General features: G+C 39.2%; 1 protein-coding gene across 1 annotated transcript in view; it reads right to left on the reverse strand.

Annotated features, from left to right (window-relative positions):
* Positions 1-16506, reverse strand: part of CTNNAL1 (catenin alpha like 1) — a 59677-nt gene that overhangs the window by 30693 nt on the left and 12478 nt on the right. Inside the window, 2 exon segments of the mRNA XM_032681560.1 lie at positions 1350-1537; positions 7095-7284. Coding sequence (XP_032537451.1) covers positions 1350-1537; positions 7095-7284 — 378 coding nt within the window.

Below are 16506 nucleotides of genomic sequence, written 5' to 3' on the forward strand. Positions count from 1 at the left end.
ATGATTCTATGACTATGGCAGTCAGAGTCAGATATGCTTACTCTGGACTATGAGACTTTGCTTGAAATACCTTCAAAATTAAATGCTGCACCTATGCTTACTATATTCATTTCAGTGTACATATGACAATATTTTCATATATATTTAAAATTATCAGAAACCATGCTCGCTGCTGAAATGATATATTCTTCCTCATCCTTCCATGATACATACACTTGCACAGTTGCTCTGTAGCCTAAATCTGTGCTACCACCAGCCACTTTTGGAAAGGTATATTAATTAGGATTATTGCATTATAGACTGCAGACAACAGCAGAAAAGCAGAAAAGGTATTAAATACACCATTCTGGTCTCTAGGGCAAGAAAAGACCAAAGCTGCAAGTAACTTCATCAAACTGATACTGATGAAAATGCCGCCACCTTAACCAACCACTGGGAGATGAAAACACAAAGACAGCAAATCAGGAGCAGGTTATTTTTGTTGGTTTTGAATCCTGGACTCAACTAAGTGTCTTGGACCTAGGAGCTGCAAAATAGAAATCAGCACATCTGCAAAGCAAATTGGGACAGAAGTATAGCGACATCACGAGGAGTCAAAAGAGGAAAGAGGGGCACTGTTCTGGATTATGAATTTCAAATTAATGGAAAACCCCAGGCCTTATCAGGTTCTCATTTTTCAAACATGAGGGTTTTCTATTTTTGTTTTAGCACATTGTGAAGAAAAAGAAATGGAAGAATATCCTACAGGCAAGACAGTGAAGTCTGCACTGTATGAAATGGATTATATTTGAGGTTAAATGGGCCTTCATACATTATTTAAACCAACTAAGTAGATTCATGCTAAGTTTCAAGACGTAAGTTAAACTGCGTAAGAAACTTTTAATCTGTAAGCCTCACATCTCTAGCACAGAATTTCATATGCATTCCTCACAGCTTTTGCTTAGACACATCCATAATGCTCTCTTTGTCTTGATCCTGACAGTACAAACATCCTGTCATTAGCAAGGAGAAGCTTTTATTGACCATTTTACAGACACACACTTTCATGTAGAAGTAAACCTGAAGTTATATAAGCAGTAATACAGCATCTTCTACAGCCTACTAAGTCAATAGAGCAATAAATATGGGTCACATAAAATGTAGAGTCACTGAAAATTGTTATTTTAATACTACTGACTTACAGCCGCCTCCTTTCAGATACCTGGTAGATAAACATGTGCAAGACATTAATTTTTACCTTTTTATTTTAGACTTCCTCTAGAGATATAATGAAAATACCACTTCATTTACCACCACTCTTTTGCACTGCAGGTATCAGTTAAACAAAATAAAAAAGAAGCTACAAATACCTTGTTTCTGGAAGTTATAATTTGCTTTATAACAATTCTGTCTGCTAACACCAGCACCTTTGTGACCGAAGAAAGCAACAATCTTGCAGCTTTTACCACACCCGTTTTGTCTGTAAAGATTGTTATGTGGCTATCAGATTCTGGATGATCCAAGTTTGCCACATCTGTAAGCTGTGCAATTGTTTCACCTAGAAGAAAAAAAATAATTTAAATTTTCATACTCAGAAAACAGATACTGGGCCATTAAGCATTCTTAACTTTTACCTTTGAGGGATGAAACAATTTCAGAGCTACGCACAACTCTTTTTTATTTCACTTCACTTCCTTTTATTGACTGTTGGTGGCACCCTCTCCATATTTAAATTTGGACTACTACTCAGTACTACCTTATTCTTCCATCTGTAACATACACCAATTTTCTTACAGTCTACAGATATTTGAGTGGGGAGTGGAGATGAGCAGTGTGGAGGGAGAAAACACTAATGAGAGATACGTTTTTAATAGCAAAAGTCAAATCAGTGTCCACGCTTGCAGCATCAACCCACTGCAAGAGTGGGATGCAGCAAGGAAGAACTACAAATTCCCCTCCACTTTCCAAATTTCAGTTAGCGTTCCCATAATTTATAGATTTCCTATTCCTTTAGAAGTCTTCAGGCATGAATAATAAAAGAGATTTCAGTAACTTTATAAATTATAAGACTGAAGCATTATAGTGAGACTACCGCACTTTTTATTCTAAGGAGGGACACTAAACAGTATGCTGACAGAGAGAGGAAACAAAAAAAAAAAAGGCAATAAAGCACTGATTTTCAGTTCATCATTATCTTCTTTTTCAATTTGCATTTAAACAGATAGTAGTTAAATAGGCTTAACTGACCACTTTTATTTCTTATGCAGTCAAAAATTCTGCATCCAGTGCAGCCAATGGACCTGCTTATTTGAGAAAAATCACAGACCCTATCCAATTAAATCTTCTGGAGTACACTAGATAATAGTGCAATAGAGAAAAGACAGGGCAGTTTCCTATTCCATTATCACAGAAAGGCTGCTGGGAGACTGAACTCAGGCAAGCTCTGAGACATGCTTTTGGTTAGCATGTAAGACAAGATGATCAACCTACAACTGACCTATAGATCATCCTTGAATATAAAATCTAGAAGATTTGATCAAGTTCCCTAAGACTCATCTTAATACCTCAGGTAATTCATCTAAGCAGACAAAACACTCCAAAAGCCTGATAAAGCCACTGCTCCCATATGAAAAACCAGAGGATGCATTATTCTGGTACTCCACAAATATCACACACAAACACCACAGGACAAGACCTGACAGTCCTTCAAACCATAGGGCTTCACACTGCATAACGTTCATGTATAGATTTCTCTCCTCTGGTAATTGTATTCCCTTGGCTTCTTAAGCTGCCTAAATAGGTATTCCATTATGGCAAGGAACTTTCAGGACTTTTGCCAGGACCAGGCCAGGTTATAAAAGGCATGCTCCAAATAATCAGAGGGTCACTCTAGTGTAAGCATGCAAATATGATAAACAGAGTACAGTCTGAGATGGTGAGTTCCCCAGCTGAAGGGCCTAAAAATAAGCAAGAAGAATTATAAAAGTAGAGCTACTATTCTAACAACAAGGGCAGCCAGATGCACTAACAGTGAATCTGTAGGAGGAGTCTCCAGTCAGGTAATGAGACCATTTAACAGCAAAACACACTGGCCATTGCCTTCTCCACAGTCCAATTCATTTTGGTTCATGCCAATGTCTGCTTGCTCACCTTTGTCAGCTAATTAATCCCAATCTCTTCCTTTGACCTCAAAATATGAGACAATGCAAAATGGTGTAGAAACATATAGAGAACAATTAAAATAGATGCAAAGTTCTTTTGCTAACCAAGAAAGGATGCACAACATTATTATCCCATTTCTTATGTTGTGGGATTCATCTTCTTGAAGATGAATCAAGTCATAGGTGAAGCATCTACTCATACAAAAACTTATCAGAGAACGTGAAAGACCTGCAACAGCTGCCTGTCAAAAGCTCCACACAGCCCCAGAAATTCCAGACCTCTGATAATAGAACAAAGGCTTCCTCCTCTGCCTGTAGATTGCAACTACAGGAACATGAATTAAGCCTTTGGAGAAAGCCATGAGGAGCAAAATCTGTTATGGTAAAGAGACAGAGTTAGGGAAGACATCTGGGTATAAACAAGTCCATAAAACACACCTGAGCATGTTAAAGAAGCAGTTCACTGTCCCTGTAATTCTCCTATTGTGACTGAAAGATTGTGACAATTGGGAGAGATTTCCAATGACAGAAAGACAACTGCCACATCCAAGAAGGTGCCACATCCACGTGCAAGAAGGGTAACAAGAAAAATTCAGGCAATTATGGGCTAGTCAGCCTCACATCAGCCTCCAGGATTATTACTAAAATAATACTGGAAGCCATTACCACATGAAGCAGAAAAAGGCAATCAGGAAGAGACAGCACAGACCTGCAAGGGTGAATAGTCCCTTATTGATCTGAATGCCTTCTAGGATGAGATGGCATCAATTTTAAGAAAAGAAAGCTATGAATGCTGTGCATCTCAACTTCAGCAAGGCCTCTGACATGATCTCCCATAATGTCCTTATAACTTCATCTTAAGATACAGACTGAATAACTGAAAAATGGTGGGTAGAGAATGAATCTGACTATTGGGCTTAGGGATGGTGATAACTGGTACAAAGTCCAATGGGCAGTCAATTTTCAATGGTACCTCTCTGGGACTGATATGAGACATCAAAACTGTTCCCAGGATGATGGGCCAGCACTTTCAACAAGCGTGTGAACAATACCAAAATGGGGCAGTGTCTGATACTGTGGAGGGCAGATCTCCATTCTTGAAGCTAAAATGTCCCTTACAACCTCAGTTATTCTGTGATTCAATTTATTCATCTTAAATTGTCATTTTCCAGTCTTCTTAATTTAGCCCTCTCTGTACTAAAAGACAAGGCAAAAATAGAGAGCTATTTATTGCTTTCATTTTACTCCATATCTTCCTCTAGGGCTATGTAGTCAACTGGCAGAGAATACTGGAAATGTTATGACACTAACTTATTCCTGACATGTGCTTTCTCTTTTAAATTAACCAGTCTTTCCTAGTTTTAGAGGGGAAAAAAAAAGATAACAAAAATCACAGATGGGCATCTAAAATGCACTTCTTTTGAGTTACGTTCCACTACTATACTGTCATTGTAAACACTGACACAGTGCAAGACTAATGTTAGGCAAAATCTGCTACATGACCCTCTGCAGTGTTTTATGATTCTATTTTGAGTCAATCAAATTACAAGGTTTATTACAAGGAAACAGTCATAACAAGTCTGAAACACTTCAGATCACTGATTATACCCTTCACAAGAGGCAGATACAACATCTGTCATCCTTCAAAGCCTCTGCAGGATATGCAATTGATTTAAAGACTCCCTACTTTTCTTAGCAACTGAGATGCTTAATGTTCTAAATCCTTTAGTGTTGAAATCTATCTTCTATGCCTAACAAAATGTCCCTTTAATTTCCGAGACACAATCTAATTTATCAGCTATAAAGAATAATGAAAAGCTTACAACACACTCTGCCCTAAACAGCAAGAGTTTTCTGCTACCTATGCCTCCAGAACATAGGACTCTTTTATACATGTCAATATTCTTGGCTATAATTGTCCAGGAAATTATTTTATTTGCTTGGAAACACCAAAGTTATTAAAAATGGCACTTGAGCAACTGTGCTCAGAATTTGAATTCAGAGGACATTTATCTATAAGAATTTATCTGCACAAAGGACTGTTTTACCTTGTCCAACACTGCACAGCCCACAGAGATAATACTGGCACAAAAAAACCCCGTCAAAAAAAAAACCCAGCAGAAAATGTGTTTGCCATATTGAATTTCCCCTATAAGTCTTCAGTTAGCTCTAAAATGCATAGCTCACAGAGAAAAACTGGCCCATGCCAAGGTAAATGTGAGGCTTGACAGAAATGTAAACAATCCATATCTTCACTCCCCTGGACTGAGGCACATTACTGCGCAACAGGAAATAAAACTTACTATGTAAAAAACTATAGCCTTTTGTTGAGGTAAAATACTGCAGACTATTTTTAGATTCTGAGATCCTCCTGGATACACTGATAGGAAGAAAAAACACTTGGTCACAGCATAAATGGCAAGTCAAGAAACAGATTCAGACTTCACTGCTCTTCTAGCAGCTGAGATTATCAATGTGAACTTTGGCAATTTTGGCTTGTCAGCATTTTACTTGGATCTCTGAAGAGAAAACACATGCTTCACATAACAACTGGAATGTTTTTAAATTAGGACATTTCTGTTTGCAGCCAAATTTACTGGAGCGACTAGGAATTTTCAGTCTGAAGTTTATCCAGAATAGTCCTTCAAATCACAAGAACAATCATTCATCACCAGCATGTTTCTAGACATTGTGATTCATTGTTGAGGGATTTTCAGAGGATTTCTTACAGTACCATGCCTAATTTCCAAGCCTTTTTTTTTCTTTTAATCACAAATAATAGTATGACCTGCATCCCCAAAGTTTGAGGCCAGTACAGTGAATCAGCAAGAAATACACCAGTTAGGACAGCAAAAGACAGGTTTTTCAGAATTCTGAGGTTATTTAAAAGGTAAAAAACAAACACCCACCCACAAGTCCACTATTTAACTTAACAGAATGGTTTTAAGGACAGTAACCCCTGTGTTGGAGTAGAGTACTGCTCCTTTCTGGAGTCAGAGACGTTAGCATTGAAGGGTCATTTATTTGCCTCCACATCCAGAACCTCAAGATTGTCTCCCTGAAGCCACAGTAAGCAGGAAGTCTGTCACACTTGTAGCTACATCCACCTGCTCAAATTGGGAAAGCTTCAAATAGAATTTCCTATGATCCAAAGGTATTTGAAAGAAAACCCAAAACCTCACCCCACTTACAACAAAAGGAACATTCTACTAGAAGTCATCTTGAAGGTTGCACTGCAGATCTAAGGATATGCATTTACTGAGAGCCACTGAAATATCATGCAAGGAATAGTACTTAATATCTAGGATAGTAGTTTCTAGCATGACACTGACATTCTCTTATGTTATCCCCTATTTGCCTAGACAGAGGCTTCTGTGAGGAGGAGGGTGACAGCAGGCAACTCAGTTATCCATACTTCACATTCAATTCACACACACAGCAACTTTGCAACAAAACTTGAATCCGGCAAAAAGGCAAACACAATATGATTTTCATTCTACTGAGAGGAGTCATCAGATGACTGATGTGAGTCATCTTACTGAATCCTGATGAAATATGGGTTGACACCGACCTTCATTCAGACATTCAGATTTAGAATGCAGTGACCTCAATAGCATAACACCCAATTTTAGATACTCCACTGTTTTAGCTTGGTAGCAATAAAGTCGTATTCTCGACACTCTGTTCTTTAATAACATCATAAAACAAAGAGCAGTCAGATAATTCCTTATGGCAAATGATCCTATAAAAATCAGAGCCAACACACAATTCCATTCTCTGTTCATAAGATGACAGTAATTTAAGTAAGTGAAAAAATCAGGTAACAGATCAGGCCTTGAATGAACCAGCAGAAGATGGTTAAGCAATCAAATAATAAAGTTCTTACGTTATTCCTGACACTAAAAATAGCGTGCCAAAAATGGCACAAGTACAATTTCATGAGTAACTACATACCTGCTCTCCTTGCCTCAATGCAAGCAACACTCATTTCCTCTTTCAATTCATGGTTTTCGTTGGCTATGGCTTCACCCACTGTAACAAATCTTCCAACTGCCAGGTTAACTGCTTGGCCCACTCGCTGAATTGCTTGCAGAGTCTTGTCTGAACGCTTTGGTTTATCCTTATGATTAATAAGAGTAGTTATCTGCAAACAAGAAGAGTTACTTATTAGAACATTTTAACTTCAGCATTAAAGGCAAGTTTTGAACTGAACTCCGTAATAGATTTTTACCATACTTCAGTAATAACATCTAGTGTTGAGTCAGAAGGTATCATTTAACTTCTCAGAGAATAAAAAAAAAAAAAAAAAGTTGCTCATCTGCTGTGATCTCAGTTTAACTCAAATGAACAGAAGAATTTTTACTTTTTTCCCTCCCGTTTGCAGTATTAAAATAAGCTCCCTTGCGTCTGAACAGCCTTTCACACTACAGGCACAGCCCTTCCCCCATTAAAGTATCCACCGTACTTGTAACTTAAACTCAATTGCACGTGTTTCTAGAATTTAGAAAAAGGTTGCCACTGAGATGCAAGTTATCAGTAAAACAATTTGCAAAGACATTCCTATTCTGAACTCCTGTCTTAGCTTTTCTGTCCACTACATCATGCTATACATTCCCTCTTGGATCACACAGACCAGAGATCAGCTGCACACCGGCTGCAGGAGACTGAAGATTTGTCCAAAACACCAAACATAAGGAAACAAAGAGATCCTTTCCCCTCACAGAGGAGAAAGGCATGAATGCAGAAGCAGATTCTCAACCAAGGCATTAAGTAAATGTGAGAACAGTATGCAATCCTGCCACTCAGAAATAAGTAACTATAAACTACATTACAAACATGAGCTTTACGTTTTTGGTATGACAACCGTTTTCTTATGAGAAGCAGGACTGCAGTTAAACTCTGTAGTTTCAAACATCCTAAATCATCATAAAGGCCCAACAAGGGTAGTCCTGCCTGTCTTTGCCTCCCACTGTCATGGCTGCAATTAATTTATCTGATGTGGGTTAAACCTGAGTTGTGGAGAAGGTGATGCTTGTTAATTTAGTTTTTCCCATAACCAGGTTTCCAGTCCAGCTCAGTGCATAGCTCTACAAATACTTCTGGTGGCAAAAGGGAAAAGGTACAGACTGGAGAAAAATGGGCAGAAGTGCCCCTTTCAGCAGCAGCGTGATTTTAAAATGCCCACAGAACTGTACTGTAAGCCACATTCCCAGGCGCTCAAGGATGTCTGCTGAGAGAATCTCAGAAATACATGAATTACTTAACTGTCTGAACACCTCAGCTATATCAGCTTAATCACAAACGTCTTTGCCATTCCTCAAAAAAATATAAACCATCATTTACTCATACGTTCTCCTACTAGTCAAGCCTATGGTTGGACAAGAGCATACAAGCTGTACCTGTAAGGCTCACATGAGATCCAAGGACATAGTAGGAAGCAATGTAGGAACTGTTCTGCTTCATGATGTGATCAATGCCCAGCGCTTACCCTTCAGATGTCACTGAGTTGTCTTTCTGGGGAAAAAAAACCGGTGGTTTTCAATACCTTTCTGAGGCTAGTTTTGAATGCCAGGAGTTCGTTTAGCCAAGTGTCCTGTATTAAACTCTTTGCAATGGAAAATGTCAATACTTCACAGAGTGCTTTGCACACTGAAGGAGAGAGGGGGGGAAAAAAAGAACAGTGCTGTCCTAAGGAAGAACTGCTATGAGAATGGAAGAGTATTTTGTCTTGGTACAAAACATCAGTACAGAAATGCTTAGTCTGTCCACTGCCTTCTTATATATGCCCTATTTTTCCAACTTGTACATAAGCCACAAGGTCTAAAGGAAGGCCACTTACTATAATTCATACAACAAATCGCTTGTGTAAGAGTTCCCCTGTAAGAAGTCACCAAGCTTCAACCCCAAAGTCTATGAACCCCAGATGTCCTTCCAGTGCAAAGATCTTCTTATGATGAAAACAGTCTTATAACTTTTACTACTATTATTTACTGAGCAAAAAATTCAGATTCATTTTAGAGGAGGAATGACATTCCTCAAAACACACAATTACTACCACTTCAGTGGAAATTCAGATCCATATGAAACTGATGGTACAACCAGCTGCACTATGCAGCTCTCCTGAATTCTTGCATTGTAGATGCTTCAGGTATACCAAATTAACAAATACCCAAAATCTAACAATCCCAGCTGGTGGATTCTTGATTAGGCATGGCCAGCAAGCCTACTGAGAGCATTAGTCCAAACATTGAGGAAGACCAATTTGATAGAAGGTCACAACTTTCTTTCCTCAACTGCTTTTTAAGCAAACAGCAACCCAACTCTGGGTTAATATTACATTCATACAGTTAATGACTTCTCATAAGCGTATATAAAATAACACTGGCCTAAGACAAACTGCAAGTTTACATACTGGCTGCAAGTTTACCTCCTACAGCATTTCACACCAGTAAAAGTTTAAATATGTTCTGCATAACCCTGAAAAAAAATGCATATGCAAATCACATTGCAGAGTGAAAGAAATCCCACTGTCTCTTAAAAATCACCAAGGGCATTTATTTTAATTCCTATGTTACTGTAGAGGTATGTAAATAATAAAAATCAAAAAATGTGTGGCCTGCAGCTCAAGGGAGGTGATGTTCACCCTCTCCTTCACTCTGGTCTGGTGAGACCTCACCTGGAGTGCTGCATCCAGCTCTGAGACCCCCAACATAAGAAGGAGCTGGACCTGCTGAAGTGAGTCCAGGGGAGGGCAATGAAGATGATCAGGGGGATGGAACACATCTCCTATGAAGACAGGCTGAGCAAGCTGGGGTCATTCAGCCTGGAGAAGGGTCCAGGGAGACCTTATAGTAGCCTTTCAATATATAAAGGAGGCTTAGAATAAAGATGAAGAAAGACTTTTTACCAAGGCCTGTAGTGACAGTAGAAAGGTCAATGGTTTTAAATTAAAAGAGGGTGGTTTTAGATTGGACTTAAAGAGGAAATTTTTTACCACAAAAGTTGTGAGGCACTGAAACAGATTCCCTGACTTGTGGACACCCCACCATCTTCAAGGCTAGGTGCTTTGAACAACCTGCGGTTTTGATGAGGCTTTGAGCAACGCAATCTAGTGGAAGGTATTCCCACCCATGGCCGGGGGAGTGGAACTAGGTAGTCTTGAAAGGTCCCTTTTAACCCAAATTATTCTCTGATTCTATGACCTACTTTAGACACTCACTGGAGTAGCTTGTATATGCAAATTAAACTCAGCTTGGATGCCTATGGTTATACACAGCAGCAGAGGCTTTGCAAATACCTCCTGGAATAATGAATTCTTAGATAGATAATATAATTTCTTCTAAGACTGGCTAACTTAGGGCCACTATAGTTACTATCTCAACATTGGCATGGAGGGAAGTTTGTCGAGCTCTCTTTTTTTTCTTCAGAAAAGTCAAAAACTATGGATTGCCAGTTAAAAACAACCATTGTGAAAAAACTAAAACAGAGGTTTGTCAAGAAGTTTGAAACATATCACAACAAACAGCTTCACGTAACACCTATTTCAGATGTCATCAACATTATGTAGCAAATGCAGCCTGTACTGATATTAGATTTGCATAGGATGTGTGCTATAAAAAAATAAAAAACAGCCCTGAAATAGGAGTAGGTAGGTCATGATGAAAGAGATAGAGAAAGATATAAAATACAGATCAACTAAAGCAAAAAGGGCTGGTCTTGGTTCTAGAAACATGAGTTAGACATAAACCAAATGTAAAATGCTTAAGAACGCCAAAGGCACAAGCAAAGCTGCTCAGACACAGATGGGCTTCTCATAACCTGCCACCTGCAGAAAACATTGCTATGCAAACAAGGAGAATGTGTAATTCTGAGAAATATCTTACTCTTTCTATCATGAAGCGTTAAGAGTGACAGGTGTATTTCTAGCTATGTCCTCCATTTCAAATAAAGTTTTGGAAAAGCAGAGGCAACAGCAACTGCAGTTTCAGATTCTTTTCAAGACTTAATCAGTTAAAAAGCTAACAAACAAGATCTTAACTGAGCAAGGAGAGGAATTTCACTAGCATGTTAAGTGCCAAACTGAAGGAACCTGAGATGCTAATAAGCAGCACAAAAATTATTTAGTAGTTCAGACCATAGTAAAAAAAAAATAAATCCCTAGGCAGTGAAACTGAAGGGTTGTTGGGAAGAGGTACACAATACTACTTACCTCAGGACACAAACACAGCAATGAGCATTAAAAGGCAAATAATCTAGGGTTCTACAGTAAAGAATAAACAATGTTTTTGCTCCTGGCTTTTAAACATTTAAAACAAGGATAAATTAGACAGGTTAAATGGAGAAAAGCAAAGACCCACGAGAAACCTAACAAGGAACTTTGTCCCCAACAATCATCTTCCTCCAAAGAAACCCTAAGAACCTATAAAAAACTGAACTAGTAAAATGTGCAGCATTCAAGATATTTCAGATTACCAGGAATTGCTTTTCCCCAGCAGCCCATCCAGCTGCAACCAGACCAGAACTGTTATTGTCGTGTTTCTTTCATTTTTTTTTTTTTCAGTTAAGGAAACCACTTCAAGTCCCAGAACATTATCTAAGCCTTCCTTTAAAGCTTAGCACCTCCCAAATATTTAATCTGTTGTATTCTGATCATGTATTACCCAGTGACCAACATCTGTGGTATTTGGACAGGAGCTAACCGCTGAAAAGATTACCTGCAAGTCTCTTTGAACAAGAGTAATATGTTACATGCTGTTTACTTAAGGATTTACTGATCAGGTCCTAGAAAGGAAACAGTCCTTTCGATGGTACTCACCCTCTGTTTAATGTGAGCTCTTACGCCGCTGCCATGGAATGCTTATCTAAGATTTCAGACAATCAGTTTAAGGAGTGTGCAGTGTCAAGAAATTGGCAGTTGCAATCTTTTGTCACTTTTTACGAGAAGCCACAGAAAAATAATGGCCTTTTCCCAAGTACTTTACCAAAACTAACACATACAGTCATAATGTATCACGATATATTTCATATTTAAGGAAACGAGCTCAGTTGTGGCAGTTTTTGAGCAGCTGTTTTCAGATCTCTTTGGGGGCCTTTAGATACTGACACTGAAGTCGTTATATGCTTCATGCACAGGAAGCATCATGGCAGCACGCTTAGCTAAAAATATTCTAATGTCTATTTATTGTCAGCGTAATTAAGTCTTGCATGACAGAATTAAGTGATACTTAAGAGACTGGGTTTCAGCAAGTATTTATAGACATTTATAAATAAAACCAGAGGAAATGTAGCTATTTCACAGCCACTGCTACAAACATAAGAGTTAAACTAAGAAGTTGCATTGGAAGTTACCCTATCCATCTCCCTCCCTAGGGAAGTACCCGCATTGTACATAGGATGATTTAGACCCTAAAGAGTAGTATTTGTTACTACCTCTTATGTGGTGGGTTGACCCTGCATGACTGCCAGGTGCCCACCAAAGCCACTTTATCACTCCCCTCCTCAGCTGCACAGGGGAGAGAAAATAAAACAAAAGGTTTGTGGGCTGAGGCAAGGAAAGGAAGAGATCGCTCACCAGTTACCCTCATGGGCAAAAAACAGCCTCCACTTGGGGGATATTAACTGAATTTATTACCAATCAAATCAGAATAGGATAATAAGAAGTAAAACAAATATTAAGAACACCTTTCCCCCCCCCCTTCCTTCCCACTTCTCTATTCACTCTCCCCCAGCAGTGCAAGGAGATGGGGAATGCAGGTTGTGGTCAGTTCATCAAAGTTGTTAATATTGCTGCTTCCTCCTCAAAAAGAGGTCTCCTTCCCCTGCTCCAGCGTGGGGTCTCTCCCACAGGAGACAGTCCTCCATGAACTTCTCCAACATGAGTCCTTCCCACAGGCTACAGTTCTTCACAAACTGCTCCAGCATGGATCTGTCTCACTGGTGCAGTCCTTCAGGAACAGACCACTCCAGCATAGGTACCCGGTGGTGTCATGCCATTGAACCTGCTCCTTTCTCCATATCATCCTTTGGACGTCCACCTGCTCCAGCGTGAGGTCCTCCATGGGCTGCAGGGGCACAGCTGCCTCACCATGGTCTTCACCATGTGCTGCAGGGGAATCCCTGCTCCAACACCTGGACCACCTATTCCCCCTGACTTCTTTGCTGAGCTTGGTGTCTGTGGAGCTGTTTGACTCACATATTCTCGCTCCTCCCTTATCTGGCCGCAACTACTTCTGCACAACATTTTTTCCCCTTCTTAAGTATGTTATCACAGAGATAATACTACCATTGCTGATGGGCTGAGCCTTGGTCAGTGGCAGGTCCATCCTGCAGCCAGCTGGCATTTTCTCTGTCAGTCGTAGAGGAAGGTTCTGGCAGCTCCTTGGAGAAGCCATCCCTGTAGCATCCCCTGTCATCAGAACCTTGTCACAGAAACCCCATACACTCATATTAATCAGCTTTCCTGCTAGAAAGAAAATCAAGACACTATGCAATGAGGATTAACAGCCTCAGAGTAACAGCTCCTATTTAATTTTGTGTATTCTCTGCTTTCTACCTTCCATTAACTTCATAATGGTAGAAAATTCCTTTCTGAAAAAAAATGTAATACCGAGAATGGAAAGCCTTTGCTAAGAAAATGCAATAGCACTACATACTTGGGAAGAATCACAGAATCAATTAGGTTGAAAAGGACATCTGAGATCATTGACTCCAACCTATGACTGAACACCACCATGTCAACCGGACCATGGCACTAAGTGCCATGTCCAGTCTTTCCTTAAACACCTCTAGGGATGGTGATCCCACCACTTCCCTGGGCAGCCCATTCCAGTATCTAATCACCCCTTCTGTGAAGAAATTATTCCTAATGTCCAACCTAACCTCTCCTGGCACAACTTAGGACGATGTCCTCCTGTCCTGTCACTACTTGCCCAGGAGAAGAGACTGACACTCTCCTTGCTACGACCTCTTTTCAGGTAGCTTCTACAATAGAAGAGTGCTGTACAGTATATTTGGTTGCATTTGATAGGACATAGAAAAATCTTGGTCAAAAAGGCCTTTCCCATGCAGCCTGCACTTTCATTAGTTCATCTTGAGTTTGAAAGCAGAGGTGAACTTCTAATACTAAATTTTAAGTACTGTCTGTCATTAGCTTTGTGTACTACTTAAGGACAACCAGGTCTTCAGACTCATTAGCCAGACAGCAGCACATGTTGTTCCAACACCCACACCTGCTACAGAATACAGCCATGCGTGAGAGAGAGCAGAGAAGCAGCAGCTGGCATTTGACATCCTGTCCATAAGGGCTACAAGCAGAACTGTCACATAGACTTCTCATCACAAGATGAGCCTCAGGGATCTCAAGAAGTGAACAAGGACTACCTGCTTACCTGTCCTAGAAATCAGAACTCTGTTAACATTAGATGCCTGTCCAGGCATAGCAGAAAATGCTTAAGATTTCCATTATTTCAAGCAATAAAATATGTTTTAGAAGTTTGGCTGATGTTTGAGTTTTTAGTATTGGAAAGCCTTATCTCTCTATTCATACTTCATTACGTAGAAAAATTGCACAAATAAACTTTGTAGAAACTCAATTTTGAAAGTTTTTGAAGGTTAGAAAAGACTAAACAAAATAGAATTCAACTGCATTAATTACTAATGCACTAGTTAATTGTAGGAACCCATACTGTATTTATCCTGAAAACATTATTTGAGTCAGCTGCCACTGTTTTATGGACAACTGAATGCGTCATTATTCAAAGAGTCAACCAAGCTCTTCTTGCAGAAGTCACAAAGTTCTCAACACATCATTCAGGACCCTGAGTCAACACTTGTGAAAAAAAGCAGCTCCCAATAAGTGGTGTGATCCAGCTAATGTGTTTTCCTCGTAGTGCCTATGCACTGATGTCTAGAAGGGCAGTACAAATATGCTCCATGTCCAGGACTGCTGAGTACTGCTATTGTTCCATTGAGACTATTGTAGTTGTACCTTTACCTGAAGGCTCTTTAGAAGTACCTTCTCATTGGTTTTATACACATCTTTCACAACAAACTTCAGGGAAGCAAATTAAATAAACAACTTTAACAACCTGGAAGCTGGTTCACTTATCTGTGGGCAAACGCTGACACTGAGTGGAGCCTCAGGCTAACTTTCACATGTAGCGTCTAACAAGCTGGTAAGCCACCTCTAAAAGAGTGAGGGAACAATCCAGAACCTGCAGTGACAAGTAGAAGCTGTCAAGCAACTCAAGAGCAGCCCTACCAAATCAGATCTGGTATCTGGTATCCCTGACCTAGTATTTTATATCTGATAGTACAACTTACCTACTTGTCTAGAGACAATTGTGAGAGCGAAACAAGCAAACGTGACATTAGCCACAGTGCAGCTGTAACCAGAATTTTTGGTTAACTGCAAATTGTACATTTAATTTTAAAACACCATTTAATTATGTACTTCTCACAAGCACAATAGCTTCAACAAATGGAAATATTATCTGGAAAGTGTGAAAACAGTCCTCTTCATCTCCTTCAAAACCCACTCTTTGTAAAGTTCATCAGGAGTGACAAGAGTACACAACATCAAACTGAAATACACGCCTCAGACTATTAGTACCATCACTATGTACTTGTTAGACATTCTTGGAATTTTTAAGAGATCAAAAGAAAGGATTCAACTCACAGCAAGACTGTACTATAGTAGTGAATACCCTTTCTTTGTGCTGACTGCATTCCTAGAAAACCAAGGGCTTTTTAAATTTCAAGATCCAAACGGCACCACTGAGAAAATGATTATCCAAAATGTGATACAGATGAACTTGTTCAGATGAGGTGTAGTATTTTGATGACAGCAATTTATTTCCTTGAGTGACGGTTATTTTGGATTTGGGGATTTGCGTGACCTTTTTGGTTTGGGTTTTTTTGTGTTTTTTTTCTTGTTGGTTTGGGGTTTTGTTTGTTTATTTGTTTGTTTTGTCTGGGTTGGGTTTTGATTTGTTTTGGGTTTTTTGGGGTGTTCTTTTGTCAAAGCAGTGAAAACTGGAAACTTCAGGAATTTTTTTTCTTCAGTGGGATTAAATTATTTCCAATTCTTTCTTTTTGCAAGTTTTTTTTGAAAAGGAACTTTGGAGAAATAAAAAACAAGAACAAAAAAAAAAAAAGGAATGAACACAGCTCTCACTATTCTTTCAGCCTATGGATTCTTAGATATTATGTGGAAGACTGAATTAATTTAGCAATGTTACCGAAGTAACACTATTGAAGAGGAGAAATGTGCTTTCTTTTTAATGTTCACTTTTCACAGGCTCCTTAAAATCAGGGATCCCCACTGATCTGCAGAGGTGAAGCAGAAAAGTACACAAAAACTGATGCG

The sequence above is a fragment of the Chiroxiphia lanceolata genome, chromosome 1 (genome assembly GCF_009829145.1).
Source record: "Chiroxiphia lanceolata isolate bChiLan1 chromosome 1, bChiLan1.pri, whole genome shotgun sequence".
Classification (NCBI taxonomy): domain Eukaryota; kingdom Metazoa; phylum Chordata; class Aves; order Passeriformes; family Pipridae; genus Chiroxiphia; species Chiroxiphia lanceolata.